The sequence below is a fragment of the Haliotis cracherodii genome, unplaced genomic scaffold (assembly GCF_022045235.1).
Source record: "Haliotis cracherodii isolate W230 unplaced genomic scaffold, xgHalCrac1.p SCAF_14, whole genome shotgun sequence".
In the NCBI taxonomy this organism is placed as follows: Eukaryota; Metazoa; Mollusca; class Gastropoda; order Lepetellida; family Haliotidae; genus Haliotis; species Haliotis cracherodii.
This window is the reverse complement of record NW_027266269.1, coordinates 27,404,241-27,422,312: the sequence shown is the minus strand read 5'-3', so window position 1 is coordinate 27,422,312 and position 18,072 is coordinate 27,404,241. Positions and strand designations below refer to the sequence as shown.

Sequence of the window (18,072 nt, the reverse complement as noted above, 5' to 3'; positions counted from 1 at the left end):
AAGGGGTGAGTAAAGGGTGAGAGAAAAGGGTGTGAGAAAAGGGTGTGAGAAAAGGGGGTGAGTAATGGGAGTGAGTAAATCAAAGTAGTGAGTGGAATTCTGAGCATGAGCCAACCCGTCAGATGACTTGACATCAACCATTTATCTGGGCCTTACCGTCCAACCACCGTTGTCGGCCCTTAAGTCAAACAAGGGACTTAAGTGTAGACCCCAATGGGGCTGAGATATTAAATGTGGTCGTAACATGCCACCTTCCAGAATCCCCTGGATGTAGGTGTGGTTCGCAGTTGTTCGGGTATCAGCGTTGTGTGAAATAAGGCTCTTGTGGTGAAGATGAAATTAATAGTTTGAAGATACGAAAAAAGTATTCTTTGTTGCGGAGCAGCCCTCCTGGTAATCATGGCAAACACACCTCAAACCCCACACGATGCAGATGGTGAATTTTGCTGAGAGTTAACAACAATATGTGAGATCATCATGCCGTATCTGAGTGTTTTATAGCATCCATAGAGACCGCCTCCGTGGTCTAGTGGTAGAGCGTCCGCCCGGCCGCGTCATACCAAAAGGCGTTAAAAGATGGTACTTGTTGTTACCCTGTCTGGCGCTCGGTATTAAAGGGCTAAAACAAGGACTGGTCGGATGCGGCATGGTATCTCAGTGGGCTAGCACTATAAATCGGCATCAGTCCGGACTAGTACAAGCAGCCACACACACACACACACACACACACACACACACACACACACACACACACACATACACAGACAGACACACACGTCGCAATGTAAGTGCAGTAATCTTGGACGCGACGTTAAACCCAATTTCACCTCACCTATAGCATTCATAGAATACTGGACATGGACTGCTGCTACTACTACTACGTGCCATATCAAATCGGCACAGGTTCGGTTTATGAAGGGAACGCTATCTGAACGACCCATGCATCGAGTTTATGTGCAGTGTGTTGACAAGTACATCAACTCCTTCGTTTGGATGAAGTCGTCTGGCCTGAAAAGTAAAACAGAAGGCTTTCTGTTTGCTGCTCAGGACCAGTCACTTCCAGCTCGAAACCGTCAATGTGTTTTTTTGCATCAAAATGTGAATATAAAATGTAGATTATGTAATGAATTTAACGAGTCATTGTGAGTGGATGCCCAGCTTTGGCACAGACACAGTATCTTAAGCGACATGGTGGTGTAGCTCGATCATTTTATTACCGTCATCGCCATGCTTGTAACTTTGACACAGTGGTCAATCCATGGTACGACCCGGAATATGAGGGCGTCATGGAAAATGATAAATACAAAATTCTTTGGAATAGGCCCATTTACAGCCTTGGACATGTGCAGGCCCAAAACCTGATCTTGTCCTTTTTGATAAATCCAATGAAATCATTTATATCATTGAATTTTTTGTCCCCTTTGACAGTAATGTGATTGACAGATTGAAGAAAAACATGTCAAATATGTGGACCTCGCTTTCGAAATGTCACGCTTGCATCCCAAGTACCCAGTTGTCCGACTCCCCATTGTTCTCGGTGCCTTAGGTTTGGTACCTCCCAATCTGTTGACTGACATTGGGAGAGTACCCGGGTTTGCTACCAGGATTACAGCCCTGCTGACAATCTGGGTAATGCAGAGGGCTGCAGTGTTGGGGAGTCTTCACATTCTCCGAAAAGTTCTGGGTGGGTTTGACTTGGCAGCGCTTCCTGGGGGAAGTCCCATTCGCTGTCTGGGCTGTGTGTAGAGGGGGCAAGTGCCCTGAGCTGATGATGAGCCTAACCAGCCTGACCGTGCCAGGATCACCCAAACCCTTTTTGCGGCATTTTATATTTTAATCTGAGCATAACAATAATCACAATGAAAGATAAATTATTGTTGATATCGTATCAGCATAACTACAACTGATAATACAGGTTGTTGTCCTTTACGTTTTTTGAATAGAAGACAATAAACATTACCGAGTCTGTGGCTATCTAATAACACATGTCAGAACATGTAATTTGTCGCCCTTCCAGGCTACATACGTTTATTAATATTCAAAGGCCACATGCAACATGCATGACAACAAGAGGACTACATGTCTACGGGGTACACTGCTACCCCCGATAATGGAGCGAAACAAACAAATAAAGGGGGTGATTACTCCTTATACTTCAGCCCTTATAAACCATGCACTCAATCTTAATTGCTTTGTTCTAGTCAGGACAGCATGGTTCGTTCCCTGGAGAAGCAGCTCTCAGAGACGGTGGGCCTCGACACAGAGATTGACTACAAGACATTCAAGAGGAGCCTTAAAGTTAGAGATGTGAGTGAGTCAGCTTCATCTCGTGTGAGAGTCAGATTTCCCTTGTCTAAAAGTGATTGTGTGAGTCAGCTTTAACTTGACTGAGAGTGATTGAGTGAGTCAGCTTTCCCTTGTCTAAAAGTGATTGTGTGATTCAGCTTTGCCTTGACTGAGAGTGATTGTGTGAGTCAGCTTTCCCTTGTCTGTGAGTGATTGTGTGAGTCAGCTGTCCCTTGTCTGTGGGTGAGTCAGCTTTCCCTTGTCTGCGAGTGATTGTGTGAGTCAGCTTTCCCTTGTCTGTGAGTAATTGAGTGAGTCAGCTTTTCCTTGTCTGTGGGTGAGTCAGCTTTCCCTTGTCTAAAAGTGATTGTGTTAGTTAGCTTTCCCTTGTCTGTGAGTAATTGCGTGAGTCCGCTTTTCCTTGTCTGTTGGTGAGTCAGCTTTCCCTTGTCTGTGAGTAATTGTGTGAGTCAGCTTTCCCTTGTCTAAAAGTGATTGTGTGAGTCAGCTTTCCCTTGTCTGTGGGTGATTGAGTGAGTTAGTCAGCTTTCCCTTGTCTGTAAGTGATTGAGTGAGTTAGCTTTTCCTTGTCTGTGAGTGATTGTTTGAATCAGCTTTCCCTTGTCTGTGGGTGATTGAGTGAGTTAGTCAGCTTTGCCTTGTCTGTAAGTGATTGAGTGAGTCAGCTTTTCCTTGTCTGTGGGTGAGTCAGATTTCCCTTGTCTAAAAGTGATTGTGTTAGTTAGCTTTCCCTTGACTGAGAGTGATTGTGTGAGTCAGCTTTCCCTTGTCTGTAAGTGATTGAGTGAGTTAGCTTTCCCTTGTCTGTGAGTGATGGAGTGAGTCAGCTTTTTCTTGTCTGTGGGTGAATCAGCTTTTCCTTGTCTGTAAGTGATTGAATGAGTCAGCTTTCCCTTGTCTGTGAGTGATTGAGTGAGTCAGCTTTTTCTTGTCTGTGAGTGATGGAGTGGGTCAGATTTCCCTTGTCTGTGGGTGAGTCAGCTTTCCCTTGTCTGTGAGTAATTGAGTGAGTCAGCTTTTTCTTGTCTGTGAGTGATTGAGTGAGTCAGCCTTTTCTTGTCTGTGAGTGATGGAGTGGGTCAGATTTCCCTTGTCTGTGAGTGACTGAGTGAGTCGGCTTTCCCCTGTCTGTTTGTGATTCAGAGAGTCAGCTTTCCCGTATCTGTGAGTGAGTGGGTCAGCTTTCTCTTGTCTGTTATTGAGTGAGTCAGCTTTGCCTTGACTGAGAGTGATTGAGTGAGTCAGCTTTCCCTTGTCTGTTTGTGATTCTTTGAGACATCTTTCCCTTGTCTGTTTGTGATTCTTTGAGACATCTTTCCCTTGTCCGTCAGTGATTGTGTGAGTGAGTCAGATTTCCCGTGTCTGTTAGTGATTGTGTGAGTCAGATTTCCCTTGTCCGTTTGTGATTCTTTGAGACATCTTTCGCGTTTCTGTTTGTGATTCTTTGAGACATCTTTCCCTTGTCCGTCAGTGATTGTGTGAGTGAGTCAGATTTCCCGTGTCTTTGAGTTATTGAGTTAGTCAGCTTTCCTTTGTCTGTGAGTTATTGTGTGAGTCAGCTTTCCCGTGTCTGTCAGTGAGTCAGCTTTCCCTTGTCTGTGAGTGAGTGAGTCTGCTTTCCCTTGACTGAGAGTGATTGTGTGAGTCAGCTTTCCTTTGTCTGTTGGTAATTGTGTTAGTCAGCTTTCCCTTGTCTGTGAGTGAGTCAGCTTTCCCTTGTCTGTGAGTGACTGAGTGAGTCGGCTTTCACCTGTCTGCGTGTGATTCAGTGAGTCAGCTTTCCCGTATCTGTGAGTGAGTGGGTCAGCTTTCCCTTGTCTGTGATTGAGTGAGTGAGTGAGTCAGCTTTCCCTTGTCTGTGAGTGATTGGGTGAGTGAGTCAGCTTTCTCTTGTCTGCGTGTGATTCAGTGAGTCAGCTTTCCCGTATCTGTGAGTGAGCGAGTCAGCTTTCCCTTGTCTGTGAGTTAGAGAGTGGGTCTGCTTTCCCTAGTCTGAGAGTGATTGTGTGAGTCAGCTTTCCCTTGTCTGTTGGTGTTTGTGTTAGTCAGCTTTCCCTTGTCTGTAAGTGATTGAGTGAATCAGCTTTCCCTTGTCTGTAAGAAATTGTGTGTATCAGCTTTTCCTTGTCTGTGAGTGATGGAGTTGGTCAGATTTCTCTTATCTGTGAGTGACTGAGTGAGTCAGCTTACCCCTCTCTGTTTGTAATTGAGTGAGTCAGCTTTCCCTTGTGTGTGATTGTGTGAGTCAGCTTTCCCCTGTTTGTGTGTGAGTGAGTGGGTCTACTTTCCCTTGTCTGTGAGTCATTTTGTGAGTCAGATTTCCCTTGTCTGTGACTAATTGAGTCAGTCAGCTTTCCGCTGTCTGTGAGTGATTGTGTGAGTCAGCTTTCCCTTGTCATTGAGTGATTGAGTGAGTGAGTCAGCTTTCCCTTGTCAGGGAGCAAATCAGCTTTCCCTTAGCTGTTAGTGAGTGCGAGATTTTCGTTGATGTTATATTTGTTTTAGGCGTTTACATCTTCGGTGAAACCCATGCCACTTGCTATGGCGATGATAACATTATCAGGACGGACATGGATTTGAACCAACGATCATAGATTTCATGCACACCCAAGGGTCGGAAATCTGCGCTGAAATTTGTCCAATGGCTTCTTTTAAAACATCCCCAAAATGTCACATCCTCCTTTTATGTGACACACAGAGGCCAGAAACCAGAGGGTGTGGGTTAATACCGGTTTGTGGGTTTCACCGGTTTCCTCCCACATTAAGCTGAAAAGCTGTTATCTGCTGTTAAAAGCGACGTTAAACCTAACTCACCCACACCCGCGGATAATATAGTCGTCCATAGTAATGGGAAAGCAACAGTCAAATATAGATCGGTGACATTCCGCCCTGAGTGTGTGAGTGAGTGAGTTGGGTTTAACGCCGCTTTTAACAGTATTGCAGTTATATCACGGCGTGTCAGCTTAATGTGGGAGGAAAGCCCGAAGTGATGCAGGTCCAGGACCACTTCCGTGAAACCTACGAGCATGGGTATGGTGCTGGCAAACCTAGAAACGCAATCGGGGCGAACCGGTATTCGAACCCACAATCATAGGTTTCTGGCGTGCCCAAGGGACTCAACTCTGCATAGCGAATTACAGCGCCTTAGACGACTTGGCCACCCGTGCCCCAAATTCCGCCAAACAAAAGAGGGAAACACACATTGAATTGATTTGTAATCCAGATCATGAAACAATCCCCTTTGCAATTAGCTAGAGACAACGACGTGTTGAAGAAAAAAACATTTTTTTTAAACCCACGAGCACAGGTATTGTGCTGACAAACTTAGAATCAAATTCAAGATTCGAACCCACGATCTTTTTACGTCAATCTAAAACAAAAGATGCACACTAAGGATATCCTGCATATACATGTGTTGTGAAAATTGTGAAAATGTACTATTTGTTTGTTTGTTTGTTTGTTGTTGAACGCCGCACTCAGCAATATTCCAGCTGCATGACGGAGGTCTGTAAATAATCGAGTCTGGACCAGACAATCCAGTGATTGACATCATGAGTATCGATCCTCGCAATTGGGATACGATGACATGCATCATCAAAGTCAGCGTGTCTGACTACCCGATCCCGTTACGACAAGCATAGTCGCCTCTTACGGCAAGCATGGGTTGCTGAAGACCTATTCTAACCCGGATCTTCACGGGTCCAACAACTGATATTAATTGCTGACTAGGCTGACTAGGCGGAGTTTCATATTTCTGTTATTGGCGTTGTCTCCTCTTTCAGTCTTTCTTCGCCAGACGGTTCTTCAAGTTGTTTGACACTGACAAGAGCGAGACTGTGGATGTGGCAGAAATGCTGGGTGCTATAAGACGCTTGAGGGATGGAACATCGACAGAAAAGCTCAAATTTCTCTTTGACGTTTACGATGAGAGCGGTAGGTGTGACCCACTTTGAGGGCTGTCGCATGCGGTACCTACCTCAACTTAGAGCAATAGGTATTGCTTTCTTGAGATGAGATTTACTATATCACTTTGATTGTAGGTGTAGGTGTTATCTCCCTTTGATGAGAGTGGTAGGTGTTACCTCCCTTTGATGAGAGTGGCAGGTGTTATCTCCCTTTGATGAGAGTGGTAGGTGTTACCTCCCTTTGATGAGAGTGGCAGGTGTTATCTCCCTTTGATGAGAGTGGTAGGTGTTATCTCCCTTTGATGAGAGTGGTAGGTGTTAGCTGCCTTCGATGAGAGCAATAAGCCTCCCTTTAATGAAGGAATTGCTTTCTTAGATGAGGTTGTACAGTTAAGTCACCCACCCTACAGCCCAGACTTAGCCCCCGGTGTCGTTTCCTGTTCCGGCAAATGAAATCTGGCCAACGTGGAAGACTCTTCCATGATGACGAGGGCATAAAGGCTGCCACAGAGGCGTGGTTAGAGGGCCAATCTGTGGATTTCTATAAAAGTGGTATTGAAAGCTTGAAGGACAAATGGAACAAGTGTATTCAGGTGAATGGAGATTTTATTGCAAAAATAAAAGTGCAAAAGATATTCTGCGACTTGGTCTTATATTGAAGTTGCAAGACTTATTGACACCCCCCACCCCACCCCCCACCCCCCACACACACACCTCCCCCTCGTAGGTGGAACAAACTTTTTATGAAAGTGGTATGTGTTACCTCTCTGTGACTGCAGCCATAAGTGTTGACTCGATGTACCCGACATCTGATGAAATCGTTGTAAGTGTTATCTCCCTTAGATGAGATAGCTGTTACACCACTTTGACTGGAGTGGTAGGTGTTACCTCACTTTGATTAGAGATGTAAGTGGTATCGCCCTTTGATAAGATAGCTGTGACACCACTTTGACTGGAGTGGTACCTCCCTTTGATGATAGTAATATGATTTACTTACGTTGAGTAACGGTTCCCGTGACGCGTATATATGATGCTGTTCTATAAGAGACACAGAAAAGGAAAACGTTTTTTCATAATTGTCAACAGATATTATAACATTAATCGTAGCCTTTTAAAACCATTTAAACTTAGGGTCAGATGAGCATACGGACTTTGCATTTTCATGTTTGTAAAAAAACAAAAGACCTGTTGCAAAGTGTGATGATGTCAATTTAACCATCACCCATTCCTGCAACAGATTGTAAAAAGTATTTTGTGTCTGGGTAATTTTGTGTATAAATAATAATATCTTCAATGAAGACTGGGGTAAGAACTGAATTTGTAACCACATGATCTCTACTATTTTGAAGTGTTGTAAATTTGTGCCGATAAGTGCTTTTTTTTAATTTTCAAAGATAAAACGTTTACGATGTCCATCGGCAGTTGTGTAGTGTGAGCCTTTTTTACTTTCTACTACTTTAAAAAAATCAAATTGTATATAAATATAAAACCAGGTCCTGAGTTCATAATGAGTTTGAGTTACCATGTTGATGTACGTGTCATTTGTTTTAATGCGTCTAAACTTGTTGTGCTCGGCAATGCTCCAGCCACACGGGCGGGCTTTTGAATAAGAATTGTCAATGCAAGAGAAGAACATGTTCAGATTATCCACCCAAACAGTTTCCATTTGACACAAAGTCCAAAATAGCTTTGCCAGTTATATGAATGGCCCACTGAAAATCAGTGCTGATACCAGGTGTTTGTACAAAAGGTAAATAATCGAGGCTGGACGAGACAACCCCGAGATTGATATTGCGAATAACGACACACTACGTCTGGATACGATGTCACGCCCTCAACCAAGTCACCGAGTCTGACAAACCCATCCATAAAGTCGCCTGTTCTCCTGTTCTAACGTGTGTCGTCGTCGTAGTGGTAGTGGAAGAGGTGGTGGTAGTGGCAGTGGAAGTGGTTGTAGTAGTGGCAGTGGCAGTGGTAGTCGTAGTGGTAGTACTGGCATTGGTATTGGCATTGGCATTGGCATTGGCAGTGGTCGTGGTGGTATTTGTATTGGTATTGGTAGTGAAAGTGGTCGTGGTGGTATTGGTATTGGTAGTGAAAGTGGTCGTGGTGGTATTGGTATTGGTAGTGACAGTGGTTGTGGTGGCATTGGTATTTGTAGTGACAGTGGTTGTGGTGGTATTGGTATTGACAGTGGTCGTGGTGGTATTGGTATTGGTAGTGACAGTGGTATTGGCAGTGGTGATGGTAGTGTTAGTGGCAGTGGCAGTGATATTGGTAGTGGTGATGGTAGTGGTAGTGGCAGTGGTATTGGTAGTGGTGATGGTAGTGGCAGTGGCAGTGGTATTGGTAGTGGGGATGGTAGTGGTAGTGGTAGTGGCAGCGGGGAACACTTCCATTCACATGAATATCGAATATGATAGGTCAACAAGAGGTTTCAAATCACAATAGCAAGCACATCCAAACAATCAGCGCCATAGTCACTGTTATATTTGATGTTTTTAATCTTTCATGTCATGTATCAATTCAATCCTTCCATGAGAATATTTGCCAACAAACCAAACATGTGACCAACCATTCCTTAATAAACACTCCAGCAACGATCAACCCCCTCCCCTCCCCTCCAGGTGATATCAAAATGATGTGTACACTGGTTTACGTCCCGTGGGGTAGTTAGGTGACGGTTATATTAACGTACACTGTTCTTCCTTCTAGGTGACGGTTATATTAACGTACACTGTTCTTCCTTCTAGGTGACGGTTATATTAACGTACACTGTTCTTCCTTCTAGGTGACGGTTATATTAACGTACACTGTTCTTCCTTCTAGGTGACGGTTATATCAACGTACACTGTTCTTCCCTCTAGGTGACGGTTATATCGACATGGAGTATAGACTGTTCTTCCTTCCAGGTGATGGTTATATAGACATGCTGTATACACTGTTCTTCCTTCTAGGTGATGGTTATATCGACATGGAGTATAGACTGTTCTTCCTTCGAGGTGATGGTTATATAGACATGCTGTATACACTGTTCTTCCTTCTAGGTGATGGTTATATCGACATCGAGGAGTTACGGACGGCGTTGCGGTCGTGTATGGTGGAGAGCTCGGTGAAACTGGGAGAGGAGGAACTGGACATGCTGACTCAGGCATTATTTGAGGACGCAGATGAAGACAACAGTGGAGAAATTTCGTTTGAAGAACTTGAATCTGTTATGGATAAGAATCCTGGAGTGAAGGAAAACCTGTGTCTCAGGTGAGAGGGTGTCACACGTAGGAGCTCTTGTCACGAATGATCACACATTTGTCTGTTATACTACTATTAATACATGCACATTAAACATCACACATGATGAAGATGGAGAATGGCCCATTGGTCGAAATTGAAAATCAATTCCTTCATCAGATAGACCCGAGTTCGAATCCAACATTTGCACACATCCTTAGCATTTGTTTGCCATGTAAGTAAGTGCGTGAATGACTCAGGGCATGTCAGCTTGGTGTTGAAAGAAAGACCTATATTCACAAATTCACAATTTAACCTTACCCCAACGTCTCTTCTGTGATAAAATGGTCGGGATTGCTTCACAATAAATATATAAATACATTGTTGAATGTCTGATGCATGTGAAAACATATATATATTGTCATATTGTCATATTGTCCTGGAACCCTAGCTCCACAATATGACAGGACTGTATGCATTAGATAGTGATGGAAATAAATAAGGGACACTTGGTTTTAGACACAGTAAAATGATAGCTATCATGGGTTCCCAACCTTGTCTTCCAAATGCGGGTTTGAAAGACATCTCAACATTTGATTCAGACATGTGTTGACTATGTATGCACGCTATTTCAAACGTACTGACATCAATATAATAATTCTTGAAGATCGCAGTTCTACTAGCTATTTCCTCTACAGTGTCGAACAATGGTTACTACCCCCACCAGCGAAAAAGAAAAGTTCGTGGTATGACCACTATTTCTCGAAGTCATACATCTTCAACAACCTCCGGAAGATAGCCTTCCTTGCCTTTTTGATGCTCCTCAACTGCATCCTGTTTGCTGTGGGCTGCTGGAACTATCGGACATCCAACTGGTGCATCATAGTAGCCAGAGGATGCGGCCTCTGTCTCAACTTCGACTGCACCTTCATAGTTGTTCTCATGCTGCGGAAGTGTATCACCTGGCTGCGTGCGACGCCTGTTGGTCACCTTCTTCCGCTGGACCAGAACATTTTATTCCACAAGTTGACCGGCATCTTGATAATGCTGTTTACCGTTCTTCATACTGCCATGCATATTGGAAATGCAAGTAAGTTGATAAAACAACACTACATAATTCTCTCGACATTTAGATAAAATACATAACTCAGAAAAATAGTTAATTTTATATTAACGATCCATTTGGTGTTTTGAAACAAACAAAATAGACCCATGCAATGACATTTTTTGAAAGGACTGAAAGACAGTCGATTTTCTATTTGACAGGATGATTTGGAAAGAGGTAATGCTTTGTCATGTCCTTGTGATTGATGCCCTTGTGTTTGAGTGTGTCTCTGACTTCAAAGACAGCCATTGTACTGGAGACTTAGTTCAAGCTGACAGTGTCTGTATTTATGTGTGTTGCAGTCTTGGTAGCCGAGAGTCAGTTCAACCTGACAGTGCCTGCCTTCATCTTCACCACAGAAGCGGACATTGGCTGGGTGGCCGGCTTCGCTCCTCTGTCTGGTGTTCTGCTCGTCGTCGTCTTCGTCATCATGTTCATCTGCTCCATGCCCTTCGTCAGGAGGAGTGGTTATTTTCAGGTAACGTGATAACTGGTGAACATTTTCAATGATATTTTCCAGGACAATGCTACTCAGAGGTTATCCGTCAATTTATAAGAAATGCCCATCTACCAAATTATTTAAGTCAAAGAAATACGTCAAAAGCATGTATTCGTGAACAATGTACCCTCACCACAGACTGAAGAAAGAACGAAAAGGCGTGTATTCCTGAGGACACGGGGTGTAATATTATCTAGAATATGCTATTGACGTCTTTCTTTGACATAAATAATGTGGGCATTTGTTAAAATGTGATGGATAACAAATTAACAGTAGGCACACTTTTTGGACAGAAGCTTCTTGAATGTGCTGTGATAGCAACGTTTCGGTGTAAGACCTTTGTCGAGAATGAATAATGTGAATATGGTACAGATTATTATATGTGGTAGGTAACGACTAACAGCTACAAGATCAGTGGGATCTACTTTGTCATAAATAATTCAAGGCTGAAGTTGAAACACCACAATCATTAAACAGACGGTAACCTCTCTGTTCAGGAGTTGGCAACACTTACATGATGCATCCTTTCTGTTTAGGAGTTGGCAACACTTACATGATGCATCCTTTCTGTTTAGGAGTTGGCAACACTTACATGATCCATCCTTTCTGTTTAGGCGTTGGCAACACGTACATGATCCGTCCTCTCTGTTCAGGAGTTGGCAACACTTACATGATCCATCCTCTCTGTTCAGGAGTTGGCAACACTTGCATGATCCATCCTCTCTGTTCAGGAGTTGGCAACACTTACATGATGCATCCTCTCTGTTCAGGAGTTGGCAACGCTTACATGATCCATCCTCTCTGTTCAGGAGTTGGCAACACTTACATGATGCATCCTCTCTGTTCAGGAGTGGGCAACACTTACATGATCCATCCTCTCTGTTCAGGAGTTGGCAACACTTACATGATCCATCCTCTCTGTTCAGGAGTTGGCAACACTTACATGATGCATCCTCTCTGTTCAGGAGTTGGCAACACTTGCATGATCCATCCTCTATGTTCAGGTGTTCTACTGGACCCACATGTTGTACGTGGTCTTCTGGATCTTATTAATTCTTCACGGGCGCCATTTCTGGAAGTGGTTCCTGGTTCCTGGCGTTGTATTTATAGTGGAAAAATTGTCGAGGTCTAAACTTATCGGAAGAATGACTTACGGTAACACCTTCATAACAGAAATCAACCTTCTTCCATCTCAGGTAAGATTTTAGACCTGCATGGTCCTTATTTTTAGATTAAAAGAATGTGAACATCTGATAATAAAATATAAAGGGTTTCAGATGGTTTGTCATCATTAGTGTCCAAAGAGTTATATTTAAAAATTAAGATTGTCCTATCAAAACGTTACTATATTCGTGTAAAAAAAAAATCAGGTGCTAATGCCATTTGTATGGAATACTACAAAGGACATTGTCGCGTTGTCGCCCTCCCAAAAACAAGCAAAGGGTGTCAATATTAGCCAAAGCGCAACATTGCGACAATGCGACAATGTGACATTTTGGCCATTTGTCGCATTGCCGCGCTGAGTGAGGTTTTTTTTTTATATATTTTAAGTGTTTGTTTCTTGCTGTGAAAAAAAAGTTTGGTTTATGAAAACCGACACAGACAATAACGATATATGAACTAATTTCTACAGCAACCATGAACGATTTGTTTTCATTTTGCAAAAGCAAACCACATGTCGCGTTGTCGCATTGTCGCCGTTCCAAAAAGGAGCAAAGAGAGTCAAAATTGGCCAAAGCATGACATTGCGACAATGCGACAATGCAACATGTGGTTTGCTTTTCTCAAAATGAAAACAAATCGTTCATCATTGTAGTATTCAATACATTTGACTTTATTAAAAGGTATGCAATTCTGACTCTTGGTCATGTTCCCATGTTACAGGTGACCCATCTTGTTATAACAAAACCTGCCAGTATGAAGTTCCGACCCGGGGACTACCTCTTCCTACAGATCCCAGACATCGCTAAATATGAGTGGCATCCCTTCACCATCAGCAGCGCACCCGAACTAGACGGTAGGTCTCCTTATGAAGTAGTGCCCCCGAACTAGACGGTAGGTCTCCTTATGAAGTAGTGCCCACGAACTGGATGGTAGGTCTCCCCATGAAGTAAAGGCCCGAACTAAAATGTAGGTCTCTCCATGAAGTAGTGCCCCCGAATTTGACGGTAGGTCTCCTTATGAAGAAGTGCCCACAAACTAGAGGGTAGGTCACCCCATGAAGTGGTGCCCCCGACCTTGGCGGTAGGTCTCCTCATGAAGTATTGGCCCGAACTAGACGGTAGGTCACCCCATGGAGTAGTGCCCCCGAATTTGACGGTAGATCTCCTTATGAAGAAGTGCCCCTAAAACTAGACGGTAGGGCACCTCATGAAGTAGTGGTCCCGAACTAGATGCTAGGTCACTCCTTGAAGTAGTGCCCCCAAACAAGATGGTAGGTCTCACCAGGAAGTAGTGTCACCGAACTTGGCGGTAGGTCTCCACAGGAAGCAGCGCACCCGAACTTGGCGGTAGGTCTCCCCATGAAGCAGTGTCCCCGAACCTGAAGGTAGGTCTCTCCATGAAGCAGCGCCCTCGAATTTGAAATTGGGTCCTTCTATACATGAAGCAGTGTCTCCAGTGAGGAACGTGGGTTGGAGTACAACACAAATGTTAATTCTCTCCCTGTGTTTCGTCATATCGAGTTATTGGCTCGCTGTTAACAGTATGACAGCTGCATTGCTGGCCTTAAGGTAGCCTAAACTGGGATGTGTTTTCACAGTTACAGTCAACAACCTGATACTGCTTCGAGAAACTGGTCCCATAAACGATGCACGACATTTGGTGCCATAACCGTCTTGCAATGATGAAACACATCAAATGTTTATATTAGTTCTCGCGGTCACAAGGTGGTCCCCGGTGAAAACCCGGGTGAGAATTGGTCTTCAGCAACCCATGTCGTAAGTGGCGATCGGGTGGACAGGGTCGATTACATACAGACCGCCGTCCTACAGGTTGAATATTGCAGAGATTGGCGTTGAACAACAAACAAACACAAGGTAGAAGGTGCATATTACGTTTGCCCTGCGCTATATTCCCCCCGTCAAGATACTCCTGTGTTATTTTACACCTACGTTTTCAATACAGACAGGTTATGGGTACACGTGCGATCGGCCGGACATTGGACCAACAGGCTGTACGAGTACTTCAGTTCCTTTGAGGAAGAAAGAGACGCAGAAATAGAGGAGTCCAAAGGACACGTTAACGCTGGTAGGGGTTCTGTTGTTCTTTGTCGCTTGAAATACACATGTGAGTGACTGAGTATGGTTTTACGCCGCTTTTAGCAATATTCCAGCAATATCACGGCGGGGACACCAGAAATGGCTTCACACATTGTACCAATTTAGGGAATCGAACCCGGATCCTCGGCGTGACGAGCGAACGCTTTAACCACTTGGCTACCCGACCATCCAGATACACATGTACAGCAACAATCCACCTATTTCACAATTACATATTCGAGTCGGAGCTACACAGTCCATTGACTGATATCCAGGGTCAACCGAGTCTGACAGACCCTATACACTCAGTTGTTTCGCAGAAGTCACCAACTGCTGCTCTGTGTATTCTCAAGAGAACTCTGTTCAATCCAGATATAGGAAGAACAGTAATACCAACTTTTGATCAACGTTAGACAATCTCATTAAATTCAGATTTTTTTTCCTGATACGATAGCTCTTTGCATGAAGATACCCCCAAAATAGAAGGCTGCGCACGGTGACCCCTGCGTGAATGTTCACCGCCCAATCTAAACTAAAGATGGTGGGCTCTTGAGCCTGCTCCCATACAATTCGGCTTTGTTCCTTACCTTTGGAAAATTCGATTTGATGAAAAGGAAACTGACACAGAATACATATATCCGGTCTCTTTCTGGTGTCGATTATTGGAAAGTGTATCTGTTGCGAGGGTTATGAGATCTTCGGAGCAGAGGAGGGGAATGAGTTTTAACGCCACTTTGAACAGTATTCATGTTATATTGCGGCTTAATATGGAAGGACAGTGATGCAGGTCTTAGATGTTTTTACCTTTTTGGTGAAACGAACACGACTCTAGTGCTGGCACACCTAATAACAGAATGAACAGGGATTTAAACCCACAATCAAAGGCTTATGGCTTGTCCAAGGCATGTAACTCTGCACAGCAAATTGTAGCGCCTTATACAACTGGGCCAACCGTGGCACCTGTCACACAGAGAGGTATCGTATCGGCAAAAAGATCTGATTGTAATGTGATCGGACGTCATTGTTCCTGCTAATAACAAACTAGTTTACTGTATGAGATGGTGCAATGTTTGCAGGCTTCCGCGATCCAGTTCATCTATTGAGCTATAAAAAGGAAGGAAGAGCTGAAACTAATGCTTCAGACTCTGGCAAGGTTGACATCCCCAAGCACTGCTTCAAGGTAAGTTGGGGTTGTTATTGCCAATGTTTTGGAAAATTGTGATTCCAAATCAGTTCAAGCACATTAACTTCAATGTGTGATGAAGGGTACACCAGGACCATGTCTAACGCAGTTGCTGATGTCATTTCGTTCTCTGTTCCAGTCGAGACGGGCGACCTATTTACACGTCGGGAAGAAGCAGAAGAAGGTACATGTGCGGGTAAGTGGTTTCCTAAAGGTCAGATCACAGAGAGTGATTCCATACCTATCACAGTTACCCAAGATACTCCGGTCAGATCACGGAGAGTGTTTCCGTACCTATCACAGTTACCCAAGATACTCCGGTCAGATCACGGAGAGTGTTTCCATACCTATAACAGTTACCCAAGATACTCCGGTCAGATCACGGACAGTGTTTCCATACCTATCACAGTTACCCAAGATACTCCGGTCAGATCACGGAATGTTTCCGTACCTATCACAGTTACCCAAGATACTCCGGTCAGATCACGGAGAGTGTTTCAATACCTATAACAGTTACCCAAGATACTCCGGTCAGATCACGGACAGTGTTTCCATACCTATCACAGTTACCCAAGATACTCCGGTCAGATCACGGAGAGTGTTTCCATATCTATAACAGTTACCCAAGATACTCCGGTCAGATCACGGACAGTGTTTCCATACCTATAACAGTTACCCAAGATACTCCGGTCAGATCACGGACAGTGTTTCCATACCTATCACAGTTACCCAAGATACTCCGGTCAGATCACGGAATGTTTCCGTACCTATCACAGTTACCCAAGATACTCCGGTCAGATCACGGAATGTTTCCGTACCTATCACAGTTACCCAAGATACTCCGGTCAGATCACGGAGAGTGTTTCCGTACCTATCACAGATACCCAAGATAATCCAGTCAGATCACGGAGAGTGTTTCCGTACCTATCACAGTTACCCAGGATAATCCGGTCAGATCACGGAGAGTGTTTTCATACCTATAACAGTTACCCAAGATACTCCTGTTAGATCACGGAGAGTGTTTCCATACCTATCACAGATACCCAATATAAGACAATCATATCACGGAAAGTGTTGTAGTGACGGGGGCACAGGTGGCCAGTCGTCTAAGGCGCCGCGATTTGCTGGGCAGAGTTGCGTCCCTTGGGCACGCCAACAACCTATGATTGTGGGTTCGAATCCCGGTTCGCCAAGATTATGTTTATGTCAGCGCCATACCCGTGCTCGAGGGTTTCACCGAAGTAGTAAACGTCTGAGACCTCAAAAACTAGCTTTCCTCACACATTAAGCTGGCACTCGGTATAACTGCATTTATGTTAAAAGCGGCGTTTAAACCCAATCCAACTTTAATGTCAAAGAGACCCCAGGTGAAACAGTCTGACGAGTTTGAATGCCATTTGTTCTCTTTGAACACACGATGCCATTTAGAGAGTGGTTAAATGCAACAAATGTTATATTTGAGATAACTCCGCCTCAGTAAAGTGATTAGATGCCTCACTCTGGCAGTGTGATCTTGAGTAACGGACGGGAATCTGTACTTTACAAAGAATGTGTCATCCAAAATACAGAAAACTACGTTTATAACGAAAACGCTCATAACGAACTGACAGATAAAACGAACTCATTTTTTTTGGTCCCGACCATTTGCTGTACATATACTATATATGCTTATAACGAACTACGGTTATAACGAGCTAAAATTAGTGGCCCCTTTGAGTTCGTTAGAACCGTAGTTTCTTGTATGACATTTGTTACAAATGCTTCTCTTGCAGTGTTTCATCGACGGACCCTACGGAACCTCGTCTAGGGCAATATTTGAAACCGAGCACGCTGTTCTTATTGGCTCCGGTATCGGCGTGACTCCCTACGCCTCCATCCTACAGAGCATCATGTACAGGTTCAAGGCCTACAAGAGATGCTGCCCCAGCTGTACCCACTCCTGGTATGATGAAGTACCGCCACACGTCATGAACCTAAAAAAGGTCAGAGATTGGGAATGGACAGATTTAGATCATTATTATTTTTATTATTACTATGATGATGATGATATTTAACGAGACACATGGAATATCCATTTTATTAAATCCGTTTTATGTAGTTGTCTTCCAAAAATTGAAATTGTTTTTTATACATATGTAAAGCATTGAAACATAAATTCTCCCCACCTCAATTGCAGGGAAATTTTACCACCCCGTCCCATTTTAAATGAAACATTTGAAAAAAGCTATTAAAGTTACGAACCGATACCAACTGTTATGATTTTACCACTTCAATGTAAAACTGGGGGCACGGCTTGCACAGTCGTCCAGTCGATTCGCTGTGCAGAGTTGCGTCCCCCTGGCACGCCAGAAGCCTATGACTGTGGGTTCGAATCCCGGTTCACCCAGATTAGGTTTCTAGGTTTGTCAGCACCATACCCGTGCTCGTGGGTCTCACCGAAATGGTAAACGTCTGAGACCTGCATCAATTCGGGTTTTCCTCCGACATTAAGCTGGCACGCCGTTACATAACTGGAATACTGTTAAAAGCGCCGTTAAACCCAACTCACTCACTCACTCACTCACTCACTCACTCACTCATTCACT

General features: G+C 43.9%; 1 protein-coding gene across 3 annotated transcripts in view; it reads left to right on the top strand.

Annotated features, from left to right (window-relative positions):
- Positions 1–18,072, top strand: part of LOC139461153 (NADPH oxidase 5-like) — a 44,976-nt gene that overhangs the window by 23,783 nt on the left and 3,121 nt on the right. For all 3 annotated transcript variants that reach the window (XM_071242713.1, XM_071242715.1, XM_071242714.1), the window contains exons 2-12: positions 2,202–2,307; positions 6,090–6,240; positions 9,260–9,470; positions 10,139–10,530; positions 10,848–11,023; positions 12,049–12,240; positions 12,929–13,061; positions 14,171–14,293; positions 15,381–15,484; positions 15,627–15,683; positions 17,260–17,469. In XM_071242713.1, the coding sequence (XP_071098814.1) occupies positions 2,202–2,307; positions 6,090–6,240; positions 9,260–9,470; positions 10,139–10,530; positions 10,848–11,023; positions 12,049–12,240; positions 12,929–13,061; positions 14,171–14,293; positions 15,381–15,484; positions 15,627–15,683; positions 17,260–17,469 (1,855 nt within the window). The remainder of the gene's footprint in view (positions 1–2,201; positions 2,308–6,089; positions 6,241–9,259; positions 9,471–10,138; positions 10,531–10,847; positions 11,024–12,048; positions 12,241–12,928; positions 13,062–14,170; positions 14,294–15,380; positions 15,485–15,626; positions 15,684–17,259; positions 17,470–18,072) is intronic.